The 27,373-nt window shown below is 45.0% G+C and overlaps 1 protein-coding gene across 2 annotated transcripts in view; it reads left to right on the top strand.

Annotated features, from left to right (window-relative positions):
- Nucleotides 1-27,373, top strand: part of LOC147734889 (alpha-N-acetylgalactosamine-specific lectin-like) — a 123,782-nt gene that overhangs the window by 61,563 nt on the left and 34,846 nt on the right. The window contains exon 5 of one of the 2 annotated variants that reach the window (XR_015307609.1): nt 4,267-4,367. Coding sequence is in view for 1 of the 2 variants with exons in the window: in XM_086953667.1 (XP_086809793.1) it covers nt 4,267-4,381 (115 nt within the window). In the remaining variant the exon portion in view is untranslated. Of the gene's footprint in view, nt 1-4,266; nt 4,382-27,373 lie in introns of both variants that reach the window. The other variant, XM_086953667.1, reaches the window with a different exon arrangement.

The following is a 27,373-nucleotide window of genomic DNA, read 5'->3' as shown; positions in this document are numbered from 1 at the left end:
AAAATCTCGAGTTTTCGTGGTCTGTTTATGGCACTGTCCAGTTCAGCTCTGATAAATTCTTTTTTGGAGTTGATTATCTTTTTGTTGTATTCGTTTCTTATTTTTCTGAGGGCTTTCAGCTCAGGGGAGGAGGGATGTTGTCTCCATTTCCTTTCGGCCATTCTCAGTTTGCGCCTGTCCTGGTTCAGTGACTCATTAAACCAAGGATTTTTTGGCTTCTCTGAGACTTTTTTCAGTTTTTGGGGCATGGTGTCATTGACAATATTACCGATCGAGGTTATGTAGTGAGCCGTCAGCTCATTGACATTTTGCTTATTGTTGGGTGGCTTCAGGTCTTTCTCACACCTTTCAACCAGTAGTTCAATATTAGCCTCTTTTGTGTCTCGGATCAGTTTCTTGAGCTTGCGTGGTTGCACGGTCCTGCCCTTTTTCATTGTAGGTATCGCGAATGTTATGACGTGATGGTCAGACCAATCACATGGTTCTATTGCGAGGACTGATGCCTCTTTATTTCTTGAAATAATCCAGTCTAAGGTCGCTCCTTGTGAGTGAGTGGGTTGGTTTCATGCTTGTGTAAGTTTTAGCTCACTGAGGAAGTCTTTAAGCGAGTTAAACAGTTTGTCATTGCCGTCGTCCCAGTGGAGGTTAAAGTCGCCTAGGAATATGTTATTGCATCCGAGTTAGAGTTGGTCGTTATGATCTCTATCAGTTGCTCTGTGAACTTTGCGTTCTCTCCTGGTGGGTGGTAGAATGCATGCAAGTTGCAACTTTGATTATTTGGTGTTCTCACATTAATACCAAGGTATTCACAGGATTCTAGGGGGTCAGATTGGAATTGGCAGACCTCGATCTCTGAACGGTGAATGCAAGCTATGCCTCCTCCCACATTCCTTGGTCTGTCTAGCCTGACAATGTTATATTGTGGTGGTATTAAGAGATCCATGGTAGGAGATGATGATTCACTGAGCCATGTTTCCGTGAGGATGGCCAGGTCAACTTCCTTGTTAATGATGAGGGCAGCTATGTCTGATGCATGTTTAGTTGCCGAACGACAGTTAAGTAGTAGGCAATTCAGGGGTTTCTGTGATTTAACGAGTTTTCCATTATCGGATTCGGATGCGGTTAGCTGAATATGTTGTAAGTTTTGGTGAATTGCTTTCCTGTCATTCTTTCTGGACGTTCTATTAGAGTCAATAGGTACTGTTTTGATATTCTCCTCCCTACCACGGGCAGGTTGTTCATAAGATCGGAGTAAGGCCAGAGCTTCTTCATTTGACAAGGGCTTGGTCCTGTTAGGTCTGTTGGGTCTGAGTACCAGATTCTGGATGTGTGAGACCTTGGTGTGCGTACTTATTGCCATCTCCCAGATTTTTCCAATTGTCTGTGAGACTTTCATCGAGTTTTGTGCCAGGTTTCCTACGAGTTTCTGGAGCTCCTTGACTTCTTTCTGTGTTCGGGATGATTTCTTATGTGAGATAGACCTGGCTGGATGGGTATTGCAGTTTGCTCTTCTCCGTGAATGATCTGTTCTCATTGCCACAAATCTTTTCTTAGTATCCTTAGTTTGGTTGTGATTTCTGGCTCTATTAGAGGTGTCCCCATTACTTCCTATGTTATGGGATGTAAGGGGTGTTTTTGTGGATAGGGATCTATGGGACTCAGGTCTCGCATTCGAGGGAGGATGGGGAAGGTCGATATCATCTACCTTGTTCATTTCGTTAACTTCATAGAGGGACTCGCTTGGAGCTGGGGAATACTCTTCAAGGGCGGTGGAGTTGTGTGTTAGCGGCAACGGCTCATTCCTTGGGGCCTGGTTCTTCTCTTTGTTTCCAAGGTTAGTAGACATCGCTATCCTTTCTATCTCATTCTCTGGTATTACCATCACGTTTTTTGATGTAAATCAATGTGTTTGTCATAAGATCAAACAAAAAGTGTCTGTAGGACTACCACAGTAAAGTAAATTTTGAATCAGAAGATAAAAAGAAGAATAAGCACACGGATAATCCTATTTATATAAAAATATATTCTGTATTTAGTCTGTCAGAAATTAATTCAAGGGGATACAATAAATAAAAACATAAGCAACAGATGTCATGAAAAGCTGTATACATTAATTAAACAATTCAAACCATAACAGACATCAACTCCAAGACTTGAAAAAGAGCAACTTGGGACAAAGATTGACAAATGTCACTCTTAAGAACATAAATCCCTTAGGAGATGATGTAGAGGTCGACGTTTCGGTCTTTGAAGCAGTAGTCTATAAGACCATCATAAGGACAAGTAGAAATTTCAGAGGAAGCACCTTAAGTAACGAGCAAGAGGCAATGCTGCTGTGTTGCAAGGAGTTAAAGGCAAGTCACGTAGCCACAGCGTCTGTCGGTTTCACCAAGATACTTGATCTTCATTCAAATCGACTCCAACATCAAATGGAGGTAGTCTTGTGTGGCATAAAACTGTCCGTATTGATTAGCAGCTGACTCTCTCACGATCCGCGATCCCCCAAACAAAGTTGTTTCGGGGATCCCTTGTAGACAAGTTTCACTTTATATTGTTCATTGCCCAAGCCTACAAGGGCTGATTAGGTTACCCAGATCTCCTTATACAGAAAGAAAGCGCTCATTTCTGGCAAAGGGTGGTCGCTTTTGGCAAGAATTGTGGGGATGTTCCATAGAGTGTAGTATATTTTCGTATATGTGATTCTCTTCTTCCCTGTTTCTTTGTTTCCCAGCAACATTGTCTCATTTCTGTGGATTGTCATAGACACACTTTCAAGTTTGTTGACCTAGCGTCAGTGTTCTCACGCAAGAAACGGCAGGTGATGTCTCTCTGCCGGAGAATACACCAAGACTTCAGGTTTGCAGACCCAGCTTGTGAATCTTCTCTGTCTGTAGCTTTTCACCAGCCTCACTCTTACCTGTGAAAGCCTAGCCCTCTTGCTGTCAAAGGGTGTCTCCCGTGGCACCTGTCTTTCATGCCCGCAATGTAGGGTCTGGGGAAAAAGTTCCTTGTGGGGAGCAGCACCGCAATGTTCTACTCCGAGTCCTTAACGCAAAACAGGTACAACATTTTCTAAGAATTTACTGTAAATGCATTTGATATTACCCTGTGAATAGAAATAAAATATACCCCTGGTAAAGAAATACTTCTTCTTTCTGAGACTCTGAGACGTAAATTTGCTTTTCAGTGTTTGCCCGCGAGTCCTGCCCTTGGGTACATAATGTAATGTCATGCGCCTGTTTCATAGCAGATGTGGGATTGTAGCTTTGAACAGTTTTGTAGATGGCTTGAGGTTCGGGGATGAATGTAATTCGGTACATTGCTATGCACTGTCATTATGAGAGACTCAGTCAGAGGTGCGACTTTCCATTTACAGCAAAATAAAAGGACCCCAGCATATACGATTAAGGGGCAAGCAGCTTGAATGATAATGGAAGAGGGTCTGGTGTGTACTGATAGAAGCTCGCAGCAAGCAGGCCTGACACACTACTGTAACCTTGAAAAATCTCAGCAGAGCACATAGTTGTGCTTCCCGTAACTTAGATTGCAGGTTTGATTGTATGGAACTTTGAGGAAGCTTTGTAAAATTAATCTCTGTTCTTCTAAATTTGGCCCATTTTGGACGTTGGGAGAATTATCTTTATCTGTGTAATTCACACTGTGTGCTAAAGTTGAGCTCAATATTGTAAATATTTTTATCAAATAGACCCAAAAATAATTTTTCAAATGTTGGTCTCTGAGGGCCGGATCACAAAGCATTTTTGACTGGCGCTGCTTCATGTCTTTGGTGGTAAATTAAGGCAGCCCTTGTTGCAAACCGTATAATAAACACAGGCTTCTAGAAATGTTCATATGTAAAAAGAATATTTGTGCACATAGGTTATGTAGTCGTCAGTCACCTTCCTGCTTTCTCAAATTTGCGTGAAAATGCATCATTTACCCACTCTTTATTCAAACTTTTCTTGGAGGGAGAATCCCCCTAAATTCCCCTTAGGTGGTTCAGGCTCACTCGCTACACTCACTTGCTACAGTGCTGAACGGCAAATGTTTACGCCACACCACTTACAAATGTCACCAGCTGCCACTGGGTATAAATAGGCTTATATGTATATTTCAAACTTCTCTGTCTAAGGTACTTACTCAACTTGTTGAGTTTACTGTAATACATTACAAACAGGCTTTTGTTACTTTGTGCAGCTCACTATTACACATCTTTAGCTACAATATTTTTGATTTACCACTGTGAGTTTTTTTTGTGTCATGAAGGAGGGAGATTATATGAATGCCGATGGATCTAAAATGACAATTCTGCTATTTGGTAAAGGGCAACCTGACAATCTTAGCAACGAAGACTACATTGGTTCCTGGTACGTAGAGAATGGTAAGCAGGTTCCTAATATATTTTCAAATTCATAGGTTGACAACAACTGGATTTAAGATTTAAACGCTGTTAAAGATAATTCAATCAACTAACTATTTAGTGTTATAAGTTTAAATGAAATATGGTTTATATTTGAGGACATCATGATTTTGCTGAAGAAAGTTACAGCTGTAAACTGTGTTCATCTGTTGCCTAAGCCTTCTCAAAAATCAAGTTTTGTGATCCAAGATGTTTTTACAGCGACATATTAATAGAGGAAACACATTATTCATGATAAAATGCTGATCTGATTTAATTTGCAATGTTGCTTGCATGACATCAAAGTACCTAATCATTTTAAAAGCTGAACTCTTACCCTAGCCTACAAATATTGCTCGCATGACATCAAAGTACCTAATCAGTTCAAAAGCAGAATGTTTGCACTAGCCTACAAATAATATCATTATTTATTTATCTAACTATCCTGGACCTGGCCCTTCCCCAAGGGTCACTTAAACGTTTTTGCCCTCACTCTGTTCCTTTGCTGAACCCCCTTTTTGAAGGCTTTCAGAACTCTGTGCACTTTAACACTGCCAATCAGTGTTACGGTGATTGTGGTCTCTAAATAAAACTAGTCCAATTTGCAGATACCTAATTGGTACATTTAATTTACTTGTATATGGTACTACATGTACCCAGGCCCTGTAAATTAAATGCCACTAATTGACCTGCAGCACACATTGTGCAAGCCATTAAAGTAGCACGTTAATACATGTCTCAGGCCTCCCACAGCAGCCTGTTGTGAAGTTTTGAAACTGCCATATTGACCTAGCAAAATAAATTTTTTGCTAGGTCTAAACCTTCTCTTCATAATAATTATAAGGCACCCGAAGGTAGGCCCTAAAGGTTCATAGTGCAGGGGGCATTGTATGTATAAAGAAGGACATGTTTTTCACTGTTGTAAGGCCTGTTTATCTGTTTGACCAACATTAGGTTACATTCATCGCCACACCTAAGGCTGGCTTTAGTGCTGGTGGCGCCTGGTTCGACAGACTTTTTTGGTGCCCACTGCATGACCTTCTCCTTGGATTCCCACACTACAGTCCAGCAAAAGTGCCCCTCATCTCTGCATGGCTCCTCTCTCATGCACATTTCATTTGTCTTAAAGCACTGGTAAAGGATGGCTTTACCGATCCACTCAGCTATCTACATAAAATCATCAATCAATCAGCATTTGCATAGAGCAAAACTGTAGGTGTATCTGGGCACTGTGGGTGTGATGTCTCGGTCAAAAAGCCAAGTCTTTCGTTTCTTTCTGAAGTCTGATAGGGAGCCTGCTGTTCGGGGGCAGGTCATTCCAGGTCTTGGCTGCGATGTAAGAGAAGGAGAGGCCTCCGCTTCATCTGTGCCAGATGTGGGGTATGTACGCATGGGCAAGTGAGGAGGAAATCAGGTGTCTTCTGGGTATATAAAAGATCATGCGTGTATCAAGAGGGAGAGAGAGGACCAGATAGCTAGTCCAGATCCCCGGTTTATATGTCAAGTAATCAAAAGGAGACTAGCTATGAGTGGGGTTGGTATGATATTTATATTATAAAAATCATGGTGACTCAGTTAAGTTTTGTCAATGGGGGGTGGCACCTGTTGGGTGTCTTTAGAAAGCCCTCACCCACCAACCTAGTTGGTATCATGCATCATCATCGGGCCCACCCAGTGACACCTAGCGTGTCCCGGGTGTGCTACAACGCCTGGTTACAGCGGAGCAGGTATGTCACTGTGTGTGCGGTGAAGGTGGTGAGATAGTGAGTTTAAAACGGCTTGGCGGGGGTCCCAGTCCTCGAGAAACTTTATTAATTGGGCCTCCGTCAGCGGTTAAAAATAAGGCTGTTGGACGTTGGGGGCAAGTTACGACCTCCCACGTCCTTTAAGGTGTCAACATGTTTCAGCCAGTGCCTTATCAATATATTGGCTTTCTTCAGGACTAAAAATATGGTGTGAATTAAAAACTAGTGGGTGTGTAGTGTGGACTATGTGTCTACACGCCCTAAAGTGTATCTAACTGTGAGAGGGAGGGGATTCCCTTCTCAAGATCACCTGTACAATTAACATAAAGGACAAAGACAAAACATACAAAGGAAAAAGAGTCACTAGAAGATATAGTCATATATATCATGGCAGCCGGCTTAATAGCGATGAGGTGCAGGCTATAAGCGGCTCAAGTGTAATGGTATGGGTGGTACCATTATGGTGGTAGATCGCACTAGAACTTCGATGGTGAGGTGGTTTAAAAAAACGGATTTTTTCAACAGTGGTGAAAGACAGTGAAAACAAAGCTGTGTAAGGCTTCTGCTTACGCTAGTTTTAAGGTGTGTCCTCTTCAAGGTTTGTTGAGGTGGCAAGGGGTTGACCCTAGGGGGGAGATAAAGGGTGGACCACTAGAGTTAAGGAACCTGTAGGGAGAAAAGAGCGGTAGCGCTTACCCATGGTCGAGGTGGTAGTGACTGCATACTCACAGGATTTCTGGTCAGCACCGGCTTTGGACTTGTTGTGCCTCCTTTGCAAAACCGGTAAGGTATGGTCTGTGTTGCCGGTTTATATACTGAGGCTGATTGGTTGAGCGAGCGCACCTGGAGAATAGGAGGAATGGTGGAAAGACTCGTATATGCCGAGTCATTATCGTGCTCAGGTGAGTGCCGGTTCTGCCGCGTATGGACGCCTGAATAGTACATATCCAATCCCTCAAACATAAGGGGCGCCTTTATCACAAGGAACCAACTAATGTAGCCCCCGCCATGTGTACTAATGTAGCCCCCATCATGTGTACACGTGCAATTGAAGCAGACGCCCCCAGCGCACACCGATAGAAGTCCGCGAGATAGCGCTCCCAGTACACGCATGCGCAGTAGCTCGATTCCACCGCCTCACTGCACATGTGCAGACAGTGCACACTACACCGCGTCCATACATCAGCCTCAGTATATAAACCGGCAACACAGACCATACCTTACCGGTTTTGCAAAGGAGGCACAACAAGTCCAAAGCTGGCGCTGACCAGAAATCCTGTGAGTATGCAGTCACTACCACCTCGACCATGGGTAAGCGCTACCGCTCTTTTCTCCCTACAGGTTCCTTAACTCTAGTGGTCCACCCTTTATCTCCCCCCTAGGGTCAACCCCTTGCCACCTCAACAAACCTTGAAGAGGACACACCTTAAAACTAGCGTAAGCAGAAGCCTTACACAGCTTTGTTTTCACTGTCTTTCACCACTGTTGAAAAAATCCGTTTTTTTAAACCATCTCACCATCGAAGTTCTAGTGCGATCTACCACCATAATGGTACCACCCATACCATTACACTTGAGCCGCTTATAGCCTGCACCTCATCGCTACTAAGCCGGCTGCCATGATATATATGACTATATCTTCTAGTGACTCTTTTTCCTTTGTATGTTTTGCCTTTGTCCTTTATGTTAATTGTACAGGTGATCTTGAGAAGGGAATCCCCTCCCTCTCACAGTTAGTTACACTTTAGGGCGTGTAGACACATAGTCCACACTACACACCCACTAGTTTTTAATTCACACCATATTTTTAGTCCTGAAGAAAGCCAGCATATTGATAAGGCACTGGCTGAAACATGTTGACACCTTAAAGGACGTGGGAGGTCGTAACTTGCCCCCAACGTCCAACAGCCTTATTTTTAACCGCTGACGGAGGCCCAATTAATAAAGTTTCTCGAGGACTGGGACCCCCGCCAAGCCGTTTTAAACTCACGATCTCACCACCTTCACCGCACACACAGTGACATACCTGCTCCGCTACAACCAGGCGTCGTAGCACACCCGGGACACGCTAGGTGTCACTGGGTGGGCCCGATGATGAAGCATGCCACCAACTAGGTTGGTGGGTGAGGGCTTTCTAAAGACACCCAACAGGTGCCACCCCCCATTGACAAAACTTAACTGAGTCACCATGATTTTTATAATATAAATATCATACCAACCCCACTCATAGCTAGTCTCCTTATATAAAAGATCAGTCAATAGTGAATGTAGGACTGTCCTTGATCATGTAAAACCTTGTAGGGAAGTGTGTCTGAGGATCTTGAACTGGCATCTCTTCTGAATGGGGAGCCAGTGGTGGCTTCCGAGGTGGGGGGGGGGGTGATGTGCGTCCATTTGGAGAGGTCCAGAATAAGTCTGTCTGTGGCATTTTCTATGGTCTAGAGTCTTGTGAGGAGCTGGGTGGAGATGCCGGCATATAGAGTGTTGCAGTACTCGAGGCTACTGGTGATGAGGGCTTGAGTGATGTTGTTAGAACTGGGGGTCTCTAGTTGGCAGAGGTAGGTACCACTGTCCAAATAGGGACCCTTGCTTCTAGTCAGGGTAAGGCGGAAACACGCTTTAGATAACCTCTGCTCACCACCTTGGTAGCTTGGCACGTGCAATCTGGCTTATCAAAGGCAATGTGTAAAGTAATTGTACCAACACTCGTAGTAACACAGTGAAAACACCACAAACTGACTCCACAACAGTTTAGAAAAATAAAGGTATTTATTCTAAACTAAACAAGACCAAAACCGTAAACATCCAACATACACAGTTCAAGAATATGGTTTCAAAGAGTTCTTAAGGTTTGCGACAAAATAATCCACAGTTGCGTCACATTTTAGCCAACAGTACCTTTAGATGCGAGAAAAGTTCCAAGTGAAAGCTGTAGCGTTGAAAAGCAAGCGATGAGTCACTTCTGAGACCCTGGGGAGGTGATGTGACAACCCCGCTGGACACAGCGGGCGTGTTGCGGCGACTCCGGTCTGTATGGGGAGGGATGCGATACCTTGCGTGGATTCCGGTGCATATGTTTCGGTGGAAGCGGCTCCGAAAAGGTACGATGGGACTATCTCAGGGGCGGCAACGATCTCCGGTGCGACGACGATGCGCAGCTCAACTGTGATCTTCTCCTCTCACGGCCCCTCTATGGGATGGCTCTGCGACGACTCTTGCAGAGTCGTGATGTGGTCCGCAAGCAAGCGGTGAGAAGATCTCACCCAGTGACGACAAGTGATGCTCGCAGCAAAGATACTCTTCCCGCACTGGACTGGTGCGTCCCGCAAACGAAGGATGCGACGGCTCTGGCAGCGGCAACATGCACTGCGACAATCTCGACCTTTGTAGCTGCAGGAATTTCCTTGCACTGACGGGGATGCGCTCCACGAGCGAAGCGTGAAAACTTGCAGAAAGTCTTTAAAATCTTGGTTTCCTGCTCCCCAACACAGGCCTTCCAGAGGTACCACACATGGGCCAAGCACTCCAGGAATGACAGAACTCTCTCAGTAGAGTTCAGGGAAGCTGGGGGTGAAATCCTTTTGTTCCTGGGACTTATTAACAGGGATCCAGCTCTCTCTCAGGCCCTTGGAGATTCCTTCAAGCAAGGGGACACAGCACAAAGCAAACTCCTTCCCTCTCCTTGGCAGCAAAGCAACTAAGCATGGGCGAATTTTGCGAATCTCGCGTTCGCGAATTTTGCGGATTTGCGAACTCGCAATCCGCAAAATCCGCGAATTCTCGCGAATTTGCGGATTTTTATTTTTTTTGTGTTCGCGCGGGTTTCTGCCAGTTCGCGAGGGTTTTGTACAATTTCGCAAAACGCGAACTTACCTGTCGGGTCGCAAGTTTCGCGAACTTGTTGTTTCTACGTGTCCAGCCTGTTTGGGACACTCTTCTTCATCACTGCCACTCTCTGTCACCACTGCCACTCTCTGACTACTCATGCCACCCTCTGGCCCACCCATGCCACCCTCTGTTTCATCACAGCACCCTCTGGTTGTCCAGTCAGTGTACATTATTGTGGCAAAGCAAGCACACCTTCCCTGCCTCAAGTGACCTGAATTATTTTGGGGCTGATTAATGTGTCACAGAATATTTTTTTAGCTGGCACCTGCTTCCTTAGTGCTTCCTGATTAGTGATCTTTTGCACTTGCTAAGTGCTTTCATTGTTGCAAAATTAGTTACAACACCTGCCCTGCCCCAACTGACAATAATGAATTAGGGGCTGATTAATGGATTTGAACTTCCAGCCTGGCTCCTGCTTGTCTCCCTTAGCTGTAATTCAGGACCTTTGTGGCATATGTGTAACTATTCTGAGGTTCAGAGCAGGGTCACATAATAGTTGCAACTGGCAACTGAACTCTGGAGGGGCCCCTCAGGAAGCACTACAGGAAATGGCTACTAATGATGAGCCTGAACTTTTGAACCTGGTAAGTAGTTTCAGTTTTGCTAAGATCGTATTTCTGCAATTTTGCGCTTATTCGCGGGGCGCAAAGTTGTACTGGGAAGCCGCGAACTCACGCAAACAGTGCGAGCAAGCCATAAAATCCGCTGCTCGCGGATTTGCGGATTTTGCGGGAGATTCGCGAATCTCGCGGATTGCGAATTTACCGAAAATCCGCAAAATCCGCGAGCGAAACGGATTTTCCGCCCATGCTTAAAAGCAACAGCAGGTCAGTCCAGCAGTGCAACAGCAGGACAGTCTTCCTTCTTCAGTTTCAGCTTTCGCCTTGGCAGAGGTTCTTTCTTGATTCCAGGATGATCTAATTTTCTGTAGTCTGGGGTCCTATACTTATACCCCTAAAAGTCTTGGTTCCCTTTGTGCAGGAGGGCTCTGAGCCCGGTCTGAACCATTTATGGGTGTTCCTTTAGCACTTTGTTTTCCTGGCTTTTCCTTTCCTTTCAGAGTGAGGGGCAGGGTCGTCAGCCGCACAGCAGGAGGTGGAGCCAGAATTGTGGAAGGCAGGCACATCCCTTTTCAGGCCCAGGTGCTATCATCTCCCACCACTCAAGATGCAGTTGCAGTCATTCAGCCTAGTGCTGAATCATCCAGCCTCCTGGGGGCTCCCCAGCCTCTGTCACTCACAAACCAGACAGTCAATTCACAAACAGGCCAAGGCACATAGAAAGGTCAGACAAGAGAACAGCCACTTTCTAAAAGTGCTGTTCTTAAACACAGGATTAAAAAACAACCTTTCCTAAAAGATGTGTTATTAAATTCGGAGTTCAGGGATACCAGACTTTTATGTCCTATCTTGCTCCTATGGGAAGATATGCTGGTAGCCACTGTAGCCAGCATCCCGCGTGATAGCCTATGGGCAAGATAGCCTTTCAATAGTGAAAAACAAAAATGGCTGTAATTCACTACCAGAGCATGTCACCTGCACAAGTACATGCTCTACCTTTCACATACACTGCACCCTGCCCAGGGGGGTACCTTGGGCCTTCCATAGGGGTGACCAATGTGTACAGAAAGGGAAGGGTTAGGCCCGGTCAGTGGGGACACTGACCAGAAGGGCATGGCAGTTCACAGACTGCACACAGGCATTGCGGTGGAAGGCCTGAGACACCATTTTAGGGCTACTCATGTGGGTGGCGCAATCAGTGCGGCAGGCCCATTAGTAGCATTTGAATCACCAGCCCTGGCACACCCAGTGCACTTTACTAGGGACTTCTTGGTGATACAAATATGCCAATCATGGATAACCAATTACAATCAAAATTTACAATGGGAGCACTTGCACTTTGACACTGATCAGCAGTGGCAAAGTGCCCAAAGCATCTAAACCAGCAAAAACAAAATCCAGCACAGCATCAGAAATACAGGAGGTAGAGGCAAAAAGACAGGGTAAACCACGCCAAAGATGCCAGGTCTAACAAACGTTCTCCCTGGTGTTGACTGGGATCCATCTGAAAATTCTGTGGAGAATGAGAAGGGTGTGGAAGCAGGAGGAGGCAACTGCGTTGACTTGTCATTTCGTGGTCAGTTCACCATCAAAGATGATGCCCAGATTGCGAGCCTGGTCGGTTGGCTTGGGCGCTGGTCTGAGTTCTAGCCTTCCGCTGTGGTCCCAGACGGAGGTGTTGTTTCTGTAGATCAGTACTTCTGTCTTGTGGAAGTTGAGTTTAAGGCAGTTGTCTCTCATCCAGTTGGCTACGTTGATCATGGCTTTGTAGAAGTTGGAGGGGTCTTCAGTGAGTGAGAGGATAAGTTTAGTGCTGTCTGCGTAGGAAATTATGTTGAGGCCATAGGACCTGACGATGTCTGCGAGGGGGGTCATGCGGGTATTGAACAAGGAGAGGCTGAGGGATGATCCTTGGGGTTTGCAGCATATCATTTCCTTGGGTTTGGAGGTGAAGGAAGGCAGTTGGATGTTCTGAGCGCGTCCTGTAAGGAAATAGGCGATCTACTTGAAGGCATTTTGCTGTATGCCAATGTTGGAGAGCTTGTTGATGGGGGTGTGGTAGAAGACGGTGTCAAACGCAGCAGAGAGGTCAATGAGGATCAGGACCATAGTTTGTGGGTTCTGATGTCATCTGTGGTAGCAATCAGCGCTGACTCTGTGCTGTGGTTGATGTGGAAACTGGGATGGGAGATGACCAGTAGGCGGTTTAGATCCAGGTATTTAGTGAGCTGTTGGTTTTCTCGAGTACTTTGGCCAGGTTAGGAAGCAGGGAGATCAGTTGATAATTTTTGATTTCTATGGGATTGGTGGAGGGTTTCTTTAGGAGGGGTCTGACCTCTGCGTGTTTACATCTATCTGGGAAGGCTGCTGTGAAGTTGGAGGTGTTGATGATGATGGTGAATACAGAGCTGATGTTGTTGGTTCCGAGGCTGAAAATACGGTGGGGGTCAGGGTCGGTAGGTGCTCCGGAGTGGATGGATGACATCGTGGTTGTGGTGGTCTGGGTGGTGCTGAGGTTGTTGAGGTTGAGAGTGATGGGCTGCGGGATGAAGTTGTTGTAGATGGTTATTATCTTGCTGAGGAAGTAGTCCTAGAGAGGGTAATGCAGAGTTCTTGGGAGGAGTGGATGGTGTTCTCGGAGTTCTTTATGTGGTTGGCCACTGTATCTGTGAGGGCTGTGTGTGCTGCTCTCTTGGCTTTTTTGATTCACAGATGGCAGTTGTTGAGGGCTGACCTGTGAGCTGCTCTGTTGGAGGGGTTCCTTGAAGTGCGCCAACATGTTGGTAGTATTTGCGCTTAGTGATTCTGAGCTCTGGAGTATACCAGCTGGATTTTTTGTTGTTGTTTTTTTTTACTGGTTTCATCGGGTTGACTCTGTCGGCACAGTTTGTGGTACATGCAGAGAATGGTTTGGTTGATGTCTGATGAAGCTTTGGGTTGGGTGGTGCTGAGGGCCTGTGTCCACTGGGTCTCTTTTATCTTGCCCCAGATGCAGTGGGAGGAGCTGTGACGCTTGGTGATGGTGTGCTGGGTGTCGGAGATGGTGAAGTGAATGGTGGCATGGTTGGTCCAGGTGAGTTCTGTGGCATGGCTGAATTTGATTATGTTGCTGAGGTGAAGATGGTGTTGAGAGTGAATCTGGCTTTGTGCGTGGTTCGTGACCAGTTGGATGAGGCCGATGTTGTTCAGGTTCTCTCAGCGAGTGGTGGAGTTGGTGTTATTTGGATCGTCGACGTGGAAATTGAGATTGCCCAATAGGTGACACATGTTACAAAACGTGTGTTTATCATGTAGGAAAGCCAACTGTATTATATTAATATCTCACACCTTAGGTGTGCCTTGAAAGCCCACATGACTGGGTGCGAAATATATATGAACAATGGCACACTACATACTGCAAATTTGTGAATATCTAAAGCTGTTTTCACTGTGTAGGTCACAATAGATTCTCCATAAACAGACCACTCAGTTAACAATGGGCACTGATTGGATTTAGAATTTGTAGGTTTTGTGTACTGTTAGAAACGGGGTCTCTAGTTGGCAAGGGCTTGCACCTTTGTACAAGTAGGGACCCTTTTTCCTAGTCAGGATAAGGGAGTTACACTCCTAAAATAACCCCAGCTCACCCCCTTGGTAGCTTGGCATGAGCAGTCAGGCTTATCCTAAAGGCAGTGTGTAAAGCATTTGCACATAACCAACAGTAATACAGTGTAAGCACTATAAAAGGGCACCACACCAGTTTAGAAAAATAGCCAATATTTTTATATACAAGATCAAAAACAAGAAGAATCCACAATACAGTACTTAAAATTCTACATTTATCAAAATATGCTTTAAAACAGTTCCTTCTTGTCAATAGCTCCATCCGGGGCTATCGCAGCGTCGTGAGCAAACAAATCCAAACAGTTCAGGTTGGTCGCAGTGTCCCGGACCAGCTACGGTGTCGGGAAGACCCGCAAACTGTACCTGTTAGAGATGCAGGGTGCCGAGGCCTTTGAAGTCACTAGCATTGCAGGTCGAGCTCCTTTCTGTTGGGATCTGTGCGAAGTGCAGCGGTGCGGTGCCCTCAGGTCGTGGTGCGAGCAGTGGCTTGGTGGCGGTGTCAAATGGCGTTGTAGGTGAGACCAGGGTCACGGTGTGAGGTGAATGTGGTGCTCGTCATGGTTACTGGCAGGTCACGGGGCAAGCAGCGGCATTGTTGTTGCTGAAGCACTGTTGTTTGCTGACGAACGGGAGTCGATGGTGCCGGCGTCAGTAGGCCAAGGGCGTTACGTAGTGTAACTTTACGAGTGGTGCCCTCAAACCACGGTACAAGCAGCAACGTCGTTTTCAGCATGAACGGCACATCAGAGGGGCCAAGGCATTGTCTTGAAGCGAGGCGATGCGGAGTAAGGTGCCCACAAGTTGCAGTGCAAGCAGCGGCTCGGTGGCTCCATCAGCAGGTGTTCTTGGTGATACCAGGGTCATGGTGCAGTGTTGTGGTTGTGTTCTCTGCAGTGCCCAGGCTTCAGCGTGAAGCGAGGCGGTGTGGAGTGCGGTGCTCGCAGGTCGCGGTGCGAGTAGCGGCTCGGTGGCGGCATCAGCAGACATTGTCGGTGAGACCAGTGTCGCGTTGCGGCTGTAACCACTGCGATGTGTTCAGGACACAGAGTCAGCAACAGTGTCGTAGTTGAGTCGCTTTTCTTCTGTCAAAGCACAGAACACACTGTCTCCAGTGCTGAGGGCAGAAGAGCTTGAAGTCTTTGCTGTTCACAAGACTGCTTGAACAGGGGGCAAGCTCTACCTCAAGCCCTGGGAGAAACTCACAAAAGTAGATTACAGAAAGTTCAGTCCTGTCCTTTCACTGCCCAAGATAGAAGCAGCCACTGTAGGCCAACACAGCAAAGCACACAACAAAGTGGTAGTCCCTCCTCACAGCTTCTCCAGCTCTTCTTTTTAGCAGTCTTCTTGATCCAAAATAGTTCTAAAGTTCAGGGGTCTGGGTCCCATTATTTGCATCCTCTAGGTAGAGGGTGTCTGGGCCCAGCCAGAACCAGTCTGGCTTTTCTGGTGTGATTTCCCGGCAGAGGGTGGAGACGGCATTGTCAGAGGCAGACCAGGCCCTTTGAGGTGCAAGGAAATCTCCTCCCTTTTCCCCCATCGCAGCCAAGGTCTATTCAGTCCTTTCCTGACCTACCTAGACTATCGGGAGCCACCCTTGCTTCCTAGCCATGTGTCGTCCAAAACCTAGACAGGCAATCCACATTCCAGCAGAGGCACACGGGATGACTGAGCAAGAAAATATCTACTTCCTAAAAGTGGTATTTTCAAACACAGAATGTAAAAATCTCCTTCACTAAAAGATGTATCGTTAGATTCTGAGTTCAGGCATACTAAATTTTATTTTCCCACCAAGTTTCCATAGCCAGTTATGTTTTTAAGATGTTATAAACAAACTTCCCATTCTGCCCTACGGGGAACAGGTAGCCTTGCAATTGTGAAAAACGAAATGGGCTGTAATTCACTATCAGGACATGCCACACATACACAAGGGCATGTCCTACCTTTCACATACACTGCACCCTGCCCACAGGTGTACTTTGGGCCTACCTTAGGGGTGCCTGACATGTAAGAAAAGGGAAGGTTAGGGACTGGCCAGTGTGTGCACGGGCCAAGTTGACATGACAGTTACAAACTATGCGCAGACTCTGCCATGGCAGGTCAGAGGTACCTTTTCCGGGCTACTCACGTGGGTGGCACAATCCGTGCAGCAGGCCCACGCGTAGCATTTGGCTCTCAGGCCCTGGCACACTCAGTGCACTTTCCTAGGGGCTGACAAGAAAAAAAAACAGCCAATCATGGAAACACCAATCCATAACATACTTTACCACAGGAGCACTTGCACTTTACCATAGATCAGCAGTGCGAAAAGTGGGCAGAAACACTACTCCAGCAAAAACAGAGTTAAACCGGGTGTGCAGAAAGCAAAAGATGCCAAGTCTAACGTGTACCTTTCTTGAATACATTTTTGGTAGCAGTGGACAATGGTAAGGGTGAGTGAATTTAGTCGACTTTGTTTCTTGGAGCATTTATGGGTTAACTACATTAACCACATCATTTCCAGATTTCACAGGAGAAGTTGTGTCTACCTAAAATAATACAAATATTACTGAGTGACAATGTGCAGTTCTGATAATCTGGTAATTGATGCATTTATCCATGAAAATGAAATTTCGTCCTTATTACCAGATTCGCCCATAGTGAACACTACAACAACCCTGATTCGCAAATATGTAGTGAAGCAGGCCCTCAGACCAAGGCCCAGGATTGCTGATTGATAGGTCACAGGTGGGAGGGTGCGTAGCTGGCAGACTAACGCTCAGGCAGGAAAACTTGATCAATCCCACAGATAGGCACAGCAACATTACAAAGCGTCAAGGGAGAATGCCCCAATAAAGCATGCATGGATGGAGGGGGTACACACATTCCTAAAAACACTATAAAAGTCAGAGGACACATGAGTTAGGAACACATAGCCAATCAAGACCTAGCACACGTAGTGATCACGTGCTCCCATGTTGTACATCGGGACGCCTTTACCCCGGGCCACATTGTGTCCATGTGAGGCAGAGACCCATCTGTGGTAACCATTAGATAATTAATTTATGACTCCAAAGGCAGCAACCGACATTCCTCACCATATATTGTATTCCGGAAACTTTTCCAACTGTTCACATTTTGTATAAGAGAAGGGCATAGACCAAATGTAAATTAAGGCAGTCCTTAGACCATGTGCCTGTAACTGTTCTGTTAATTCTGTGTTTTATATAGAACGAACAAGGCCCAATTTTGGGTGTCAGATCGCTTTATAATTTAACAGCAATCAAAATCCGCCAATGTACAAGTCCTTTAAGCCTACTGGAAGGTATAAGTATTCATCTAACAGTGGCACAAATGTAATATTTACAAATAATACACATATTGAGGCTTACTAGGAATCAACTGGGGTTTCAGTAGTACATGTCATGTCGTACTTAAATTTAAAAATAATACCACTACTGAAGATTACTAGGAATCCGCACTGGTTACAGTATTACATATCCAGTCAAAAACACATGTGGCTTGATAGAGGTGCCTGTCAGTAGCAATTGAGCCTGTCATCTTGAGCAGGGAACTTAAGGAATCCAACAGAGCTGATTATAGGCAATAGAGATAAATTGATGAAAGCAAATTGTCTTGCACTATCCCCAGTTCCATTGTTCTGAGATTAGCAGGACTATAATCCTGTTTACCGTCACCTACTAGAAAAGCTGAATGTAGAAGATCAAGGATTGTCTGTAGGTCTCAGAAGGAGCCATAGCATGGTCCACTGTTAGTTACAGGAGGAGTTTACTCATCAGAAAGGACTATGCTTCCTTTTTCAATTGTGAGGCAGAAGTGATTCTCCTAATATTCTGTAGGAGCGAATTCTAAATTCTTGGTGCAGCTCCCGAGAATGCTCTATCATAGGTTCTCTTCTCACTGAAGAATGCTGGTTTCATTAACACATTTTCATATCCCCTCGAAGATCTACTGCCTCAGGAAATCATAATTTGGAAAGTAGCGATTTGTAGTGTAGTACTTTAGGTGTAATACCAGAAATCTTTAACTGTATTCTTTCCTCGTACGGTAGCCATTTGAGCGCTTTCAGATGTGGAGTGTTGTGGTCAAATTTTCTAGAATCCGTTATGAGTCTAGCTGCAGCATTGAGGCAAGCTTTTAGGGGAACTGTTTAAATCTTAGGAAGACCTGCTAGAGCTGTGCAGCCGTACTTAATCTTTGAAATGACCAAAGCCTGGACTGCTGTTTTAATGTCAGCAGTATTGATGAACAGCTTCAGTTTTCTGAAATAGCTCAGAGAGAGGCAGCCATTTGTTGACATTGTGTTGATGTGGGAATGCATGTTTAGTTCTTTATCCAGTGTGATTCCAGGAGACTTATTTGAATCCACTAGAATCGGAGTACCGTTTAGCGGGTGATCATCTTGGTCCATTCCTTAATCATATTTTAACTTTTTTGGTGGGGGCGGGGGGGAATCAAATGGAATTTCGTTTTCTGCGAGTTAAGCTTAAGATGATTGCTAGATAGCCAGTGAACGGTCCTTTGTAGTGTTTGGTTCATTATGTTGATATCTTCCAGCAATGTAATCTTCCTTTTCAGATGAGTGTCGTCTGCATACATGTGGAAGGAAATGTCAGCCTGCTGTAATACTTCTGTTAGTGGCTCGATGTGCAGATTGAATAGGTATGGGGATAGAGTTGATCCTTGTGGAACTTTAATTTGACTCTGGGATTGAAGGGATAAATTATGGTTGATCAGGAATCTTTGTGATCTGTTCTCCAAGAAGGAATAAAACTATTTTAGGATTGTTCCCGATAAACCCATCCTATCCTCCAGAAGGTCAAATAATTTGCCATTGTTTACGGTGTCAAATGCAGACAATAGGCCAAGGATGATTAGGAGGCAGGTTTTGTTGCGTTCTAGCGCAAGTAGAGCATCATCTAGCATCATCTACTAAGTCCATAATTGCTGTTTCCATGCTGGGATCTGGTCTAAACCCTGACTCGCAGGTGTTTAGTAGCTTAAATTCAGTTATGTGTTGGCTCAGTTGTTGTTGAGCACATTTTTCCAGTACCTTTGCTAGTAGGGGGATGTTTGTTACCCGTCTAAAGTTGTTTCGGTCCAAGGGGTTCTCTGTAGGTTTTTTCAATAGAGGGATGACCTGGCCAGTTTCTAGGCACTCAGGAAAGGATCCTTTAGCTAGCAAAGTATTAATTATCTTAGTCTGAAAGGGGATGACCATGTGGTTGATTGTAGGCCATCATTTGGTGGGAAGAGGATCATTGTAATGGTTGTCTTGTTTTAAAGTCAGTAAGGTTTTGGCAATTTCATCCTGATCATAAAGCTTGTAGGTTTTATAGGCATTATTTTAGGCACTGTTTGTGCAGGTTGGGCTGCATGATCCGCTTGTGTACTCTTTAGAATCAATGATTTATCAGCAGTATTCTTGTGTTCTCGGAGCTAGCTTTAGCTGTAAATAATGATGAAAAGTCTTCACATCTCAATTCGGATTGAGCTCTTAAGAGGGAGGATTTGGACAATTTGTTAGATTGCTCCCTCAGAAGTTCGAAGAGGTTTCTCGGTCTGTTCTTTGCGTTATCAAGTTCACTTCCAAAAAAGTATTTATTTTATTTTAGTACGCTTTTACTGTAGGATTTCCTGGTCTTTCATAACTGTTTTAGATGGAGGGATGATGAGTGTTGTCTCCAATTTCGTTCTGTTAGTCTGAGTTTTCGTCTTTCTTCATTAAAGGAACTGTTTAACCATAGGCTTTTATCTTTATCCTGTATTCTTTTGAGTTTTAAAGGGGCTATGTTATCGATTAATTTAGACATTGTAAGATTATAATGATCCGTAAGCTCGCTGAATTCCACCAGTCCAGAATGAGGTTTAAGTTCATTCTTGCAACCTGCTGTTAGCATCTCCATGTTGAGGCCTTTAGGGTCTCTAACCTAATGGTGTGACAGATTGTGAGGCTGTTTTCTTCTTTATGGAAGGTACTTGGAAGGTGATGATTTGATGATCTGATTAACAATTCAATAAACTGTTCCTGTTTTGCCAAACGCGTCTTGTCTTCTGTTTTTAAGGGAATGAAAACTAAAGCAACATTTCAATTTGCATTTTTTTACCCAAAATGTAGATATCCCTGCTAAATAATTTGGTCACCCTCGCCGGATATTTCTACTAGCCATGACAATGTTAAAGCTCTGCAGAGTGCTGTTGTTATAATGATGAAATATGTATTTTACAGGCAACTGTGAAATGTTTCACAGTTATCTGCTAAATATTCACTTTATACCAGTACATTCTATGCAGTTAAAGCAACAAGGTGTATATAACGATGGAATGGTGGTATAAATCAAAATGGCATTTGCAACATGGTATTTGGAGAACCTGCATTAATAAACATGCAGTCACTTGTTTTTTATTGCACTGCAAAAAACAAATTTGACTTCATTTCCACAGTACAGCAAACTGACACAAAAATATCACTAATTACTGCCTCAAAGATTGCATGTAACAATATCTGAACCCTTGGAAACAACTACACTATAGTCACATGGTCACTTCAATGTGATTATACAAGTGTAATATGTTATTTATTACAATTATTGATTTTATGTTATGTTATGTTATATTAATTTTGTAGAGCGCACAGCTACTCAAAGTATCCCAGCGCTAACTCCAGAAAGAAATCCAAGCTTCAATCAAAAGAAAAAACCTAAAAAAAGCAGTGTTTTTAGTTTCTTCTTAAAGGACACAGGGTCCTGCACCCTCTGAAGCTCTAGCGGTAGCAAATTTCATGCCAATCCTGCTTTGCTGGTAAAAGAGCTCCCACCCATCCTATGGCGGTTAAAGCGGGGGTTCTGTATTAAAAGCTGGTCAGATGATCGCAATTGTCTAGATGGTTTATAGAAGACAAAACGAGTTTGCAGGTAGATAGGGCCAAGTCCATAAAGGGCCCGATGGACAATGGACAGCATTTTAAATTTGAGACGGCCCTCAACTGGGAGCCAATGCAAGTGACGTAGATGGGTCCGAACACTCTGTCTTGGAGAGAGTCCCAGTAGTAGTCTAGCTGCCGCATTTTGAGCTACCTGCAGTTTCTTCATCAAATATCCCAGACTGCCCACCAGAAGGGCATTTGCGTAGTCTAAACGGGATAAGATCAGAGCCCGGACCACAGTCTCTTTGGCAGCGCCTGGCAGAAGGGGGAGAAACTTTCTCAACATTTTCAGGGTGCCAAAACAGGTCCCTGTCAGCTTCTTCACCTGGGTGGAAAAGTTCAGATTTTCATCGAACCATACCCCCACATTTTTGGCAAGGCCCGAACCTGTCAAGGGGCGAGGGAAGACCGCCGGCCACAGCCTGTCCCTAAAATCCCCTGGAAACAAACCGAACAGGAGTACTTCCGATTTTTCTTCGTTACACTTCAACTGTGCGTTCACCAACCAATGAAACACAGATGAAAGGCAGTGCTGCACCACACTGACCGAGTCATCACCCCGCCTCCAGGAGAACAGGAGCTGCGTATCATCCTCATAGGCCATCACCTTAGCCATGAGTCATCACCCCGCCTCCAGGAGAACAAGAGCTGCGTATCATCAGCATAGGTTATCACCTTAGCCCCCAGAGACTCCACCAGATAAACCAGCGGAGTCACATACATGTTAAAAAGCAGGGGGCTAAATGAGGACCCCAGCGGAACGCCTGTAGAGAGAACCGTAGGCGCGGAGGCACATGGGGGAAGCCAGACTTGCTGTGATCTATCCTCCAAGAAGGATCTGATCCAACTCCATACCGAGCCCACATTGCCGATTTCTGTTAGACGCTCGAGGAGGAGAGAGTGGGGCACCATATTGAATGCTGCAGAGAGATCCAGCATAACCAAGGCTGCTCTCCCGCCGGCATTCAATCAGTCACGTATTGCCTCAGCCACCTCCAATAATGCTGATTCCGTACTGTAGGAAGCATGGAACCCCGATTGAACTGGATGTAGCAAGCCCGCCGTCTCAACAAAGTTGGTGAGCTGAGACGTCACTGCCTTTTCACAAACTTCAGCCAGACTTGGCAAGAGTGATATCAGCCGGTAATTGGCAGGGAGCAGCGGATTAAGGTTCAGTTTCTTGAGAAGAGGCAGTATCAGAGCCTGCTTCCATGAAGGCGGAACAAAGGCCTCGCGAAGCGACTGATTGAGGGGGGGCAATATGACACACTCAAGACTGGCTTTACCAAAATCAATCCATCTAGTTTGGCCACTCTCCCTGAGCTGTTATGAGGACAGAGATGCAACCCCCTTCCCCAAGCATTACAAGACCGTGGGCACCCATAAGCCACATCATAGCATGGCCTTTGCCTCCTCCCCCTCTCCCCTAAGCCATTAAGAGGCCTTGATGACCCCATCCCCTGTGGCTTAAACAAATAAAATTTCCTGTTGGTGCCCCGTCGCATCACACAGAATTAGATGGCATGGGTCTGCACAGACCTCCAATGCACAGCAGGCTCTCCTGCCTGCACCCATCCAGTGTGCGGTGGGAGTGGGCAATATTTGTTTTTCTTACTCCTCCCACCAGGAGGGAGTAACCCTGTGCTCCCAGCTCCCAGCCAGCGAAAGCGCATGCAAGGAGTTGGATTGTTGCTCCCTGCCCTGGCACTCACGGGCAGGGAACAAGTCGGTGTCCTGGGTGATATAGTATCTATACCACACACACTCACCATGCACTGCCTATCACATCACTTATTACATCATTAATGGCAGGTTCTATCACATCATTCATAACATTAACATCTGAAATGACATAATTGATAACAACACTGTGCATGGCAAGAGTGAAATTTACTTTAGGGCGTGAGTTTTAGTAACTTTAACTGGTAAATTTGAGTTGTTTTTGTGGTAAAAGATCACGCTCTTAATAAATTCTCTCAAGTGAAAACCGGGGCACGCAGTAAGGTTTAACTTCACATGGTTTATTCCATAAGTAATCAGTACAACTTGCATGTCACAAATTCCTAAACGTTACCCATCTCCGACATATATACACAGCCCATGTTTCAAAAGATGCCTAGCCCCGACCCGCTGATCATAAGCCATCCGCCCAAGCATTATACAAAAGTAGACACTAACGTAACAACCACTCGCTCGTATCTACATTGAACAACAACAATCTCTATACGAGCACAGAACAAAGGTGACAACTTCGCTACAGGGGGAATCAAACCAGGGGTGGAGAGAGGTACAGAGCCAGGAGACCACACAAGTCTCATTGGCGCAAATGATGACAATGATGGAATCAATTCATCAAGGGGTCACAGCACACCGGGAAGAGACACGATCGATAATCTCAAGGCCCAAGCAGCAATGAGAAAATTGAAAGGAGTGGTCAGAAAACTCTCAAAGGCTTGCGTGACTGTAGGAGATAGGGTTTCAAACCTGGAGGAGAGGATAGTTGCTACTGAAGCAGAGGCGGCGGCCGCCACCTCCAGAGTGGAATCCCTCGGAGAACAAGCACAGGATGTCCAGTGGAAGCTGGAGGACTTAGAGAATAGGTCAAGGAGGAATAACCTTAGAGTCCTTGGAATACTGGAAGGGTGTGAAGGGCAAGATGTTAAAGCCTTTATCGCCAACATTTTTGAGAAAGCCTTTCCAGATATCGCCGGGTGGAATTGGACTACCGAAATCCAGAGGGCGCATCGGACACCGTTCAAAATAAGACAGAATGCTAGAGCGGAAGACAAGCCCAGAGCAATTTTGATCTATATAGGGAACTTTTTGCTGAGACAATCTATCGCAGAAAAGGCAAGACCGGATGCTAAAAGAGCTTTTGAGGGGGGTTTTTTCTTCGTAAGGCCCGATTTCTGCCATACCACCGTCGAAAGGCGATGGAGACTAAGACACTTAATCAAGCCCTTTCAGGACAAAAGAATACAGGTGTATCTTATTAATCCAGCCCAGCTAAAGGTAGTCCATCTTGGTAAGACAATATATTTCTCCTCAGAAATTAAAGCTCGAGATTTTCTGGACTCAGTATAGAATCAGACTCAGTCCATATGGCAGCCCTTACTGTCCTGTTTTCTTTAATTTAGCCTCTCCATGTTTTGTTCAAAAAGAATGATGAAATTCACGAGAGGCAAAGCACTGGCTATTAAGGGCAATGAAGGAATATTGTTGTTAGCTTTGTTCGGTTTTTGTTCTGTTTGGATTTTTTTCTTTTCCTCTTGGGGGTGATATCTTATTGGTACAATGTTTAAGAGGTAGGGGTTTATCAAATGTATATAGTGAGTCCACTGCTTGGCTGCATCCATCATACGCACAGACCTAGTCTGCGCGCTCCACAAGGGTGGGGGTTTGGGAGGGGTTTAGGGGGGGTTCGCTTGGGGCGGGAGAGGGGGGCAGGGGGGGGAAAAAGCAAAAGAAAAGAAAGTTCATGCAATGAATATGTACATTAATGCAATCAAAAAGCTTGAAGAAAACCAGAATATTTATGATATGCTCAGGAGGGCATTTGACTGGTTAGCATGGCGGCTAAACTTTCCGCAGGGCAATGTCTAAGCTTAGGGTGGTAAGCTTGAATATAGGGGTTTTGAATAACTGGAAAAAGAGGGGCAGATTAGAAGAGTACATCAAAATAATAGGGGCTGATATTGTATGCTTACAGGAAACCCACCTACCTTGGAAAAAGAAGCATTGGCTAAATTTTAGGGGGTTTGAAATTTTGTCCTGTTCTTCACAGACATCAATGATAAAAGGGGTAGCAATTATTGGCAGGACAGGTTTAGGGGGGGCGAAAAGTTGTAAGGCCGACGTATATGGAAGATGGGCAATATGCGAACTAAATTTAGGCATAACTATATGCTCAATATACGGCTCTAACTTGGATGACCCGGGGGTGATGGATCATATAGAGAAGGAATTAACCAACTGGCCAGCCCCGATAGTATTATCGGGCGATTTCAATATCTCAGCAAACTTTGCTAGCAATACCCCTTACACAGGTCGCAAACCCCGGGTATTTAGATCAGTGTGTTCCATAATCCAGTCTCATGGGCTGAGGGATGTGTGGGGAAGCTTAAGAAAAAATGACCCAGGGCACACGTACTTCTCACATCCATACAATAAGCACACTAAGTTGGATTATTTTCTGGTATCGGCTACCTATCTCCCTAATGTAGAAATAGAAATGCTTCCGAGGTTAATATCAGACCATAACCCCCTAGTCTTATCAATCGCCATCAATAAACAAACAAAAAAAGTCAGACCTTGGATGTTTGATAGAAAGCTATTAGCTGATAGCAAATATATAGCGCACGTAAAGAATTGGTCTCAGTCTTTTTTCGATGAGAATAGGTATAGTGCCTCTCGCATTGCCGTCTGGGATAGTTTCAAAGCAGGTTTTAGGGGGGAGACAATTAGTTACACTGCCCGTAAGTGGAAAAAAGTGAAGGAAGAGAGGGATCGCTTGCTGGGGAAATTAGCAGAGGCAGAGGAACAACATAGGAGGGATGTGTGTCAGGGGAACTTGGGTATGCAGAGTTTGGATCGTTTGAATAGTTTAAAGGCCGAAATACAGAGGCAATTGGCTAAGAAAGCTGCGGCAGAATATCAAACCCAAAGAGCAAGGGTGTATGAAACCGGGGAAAAGGCAGGTAGGGAATTGGCTTTACGTATAAGGCAGGCTACATCTAATAATACTATTACCGAAATTAAAGAGGGGGATAAAATTTATAACAAACCAGATGAAATCCTTGATGTTTTTAGAAGATTCTATCAAGATCTGTATAAGGAAGCACTGGATATAGATGATTCGGGTGTAAACTGGCCGGAAAGCGGTATTAAACTCACATCCATTGAAAGGGAAACCCTGGAACAGGGCATCACCATGGATGAATTGTTAGAGGCATTACAGGATCTAGCAGCGGGCAAGGCAGCAGGGCCCGATGCTATACCCCTGGAGGTATATAAACATCTGAAAAAAGAAACGTCACCTCTTCTTCTTGATTTATTTAATGGGGTTATCAATACCGGAGTTATACCGGAGTCTTGGACCAAAACTAATATCGTGGTATTCCACAAGAAAGGTAAACCGGAGCAGAGCCCAGGCTCCTATAGGCCAATATCGTTAATAAATAGCGATAATAAATTATATGCTAAAATTATGGCGACACGGTTGGGGAGGATCATTGGGACCCTGGTATCTCCCTGGCAGCATGGTTTTGTTCCAGGCAGGGGTACAACTGACCATATAAAAAGAGCTATTACATTATTTGACATCCATGCTGCCGGGGAGGGGGGGGGCCGCAATGGTCCTCCTCGACGCTGAAAAGGCCTTCGATCGGGTTAGGTGGAGCTTTTTGTGGAGAGTGATGGATGATAGAGGATTTGGTCCCAGATTCCTACAGGCAATTCAGGCCATGTATTTTAATCCCACTGCAAGTGTTCAGCTTATGGGTGAGAGTTCAGGACTGATCCATATAACAAGGGGCACGAGACAGGGGTGTCCTTGCTCACCTATTCTCTTCGCGTTGTATATAGACCCCCTAATAACCCTTATAATGAATAATAATAGAATCAAGCCAATTACTATCAATGGATTTCATACTAAAGTCCTTGCATATGCGGACGATTTCGCTATAACTACCACGGACCCTGACAGTGCCATGAGGGAAATAGTTAGCTTCACCTCCAACTTCGGGAAATTATCTGGATATCGTTTAAATGTGGCAAAAACGCAAGTACTATGCTCTCGAAATATAGTTAAGCGCGATGATAGATATGTCGACTCAGTAGTGTACCTGGGAATAATAATTAATGCCCAGCCAAGAGATATCATCAAAGACAACTTTATACCGCTATTGGCAAAAATGAAACAGGATTTAAAAAGGATAGATACGCTCCGTTTGTCAATAATTGGCAGGGCCAACATTATTAAAATGACAAGGTTCCCGAAAATTTTATATAAATTTAGGTCCATCCCATTCAAGATAGACGATTCACTGATCAAGGAAATGGAGGCAGTCTTCATGAATTTCGTTTGGCAATATGGCAAAGTGAGGAGATCAAGCAAACTCATGTCTCTTCCTCAGGAAAGGGGTGGGTTGGGAATACCAAATCTGAGGTTTTATAACTGGTCCTGTCTGCTCATAGATATGGCTCTACTTTTCTTTCCTAACGATACTACACATACTCAGGGAGGTATCCCCTTCTTT

The sequence above is a fragment of the Lissotriton vulgaris genome, chromosome 1_2, assembly GCF_964263255.1.
Source record: "Lissotriton vulgaris chromosome 1_2, aLisVul1.2, whole genome shotgun sequence".
Taxonomy (NCBI): Eukaryota; Metazoa; Chordata; class Amphibia; order Caudata; family Salamandridae; genus Lissotriton; species Lissotriton vulgaris.
This window is presented reverse-complemented; position numbering and strand designations above follow the sequence as displayed.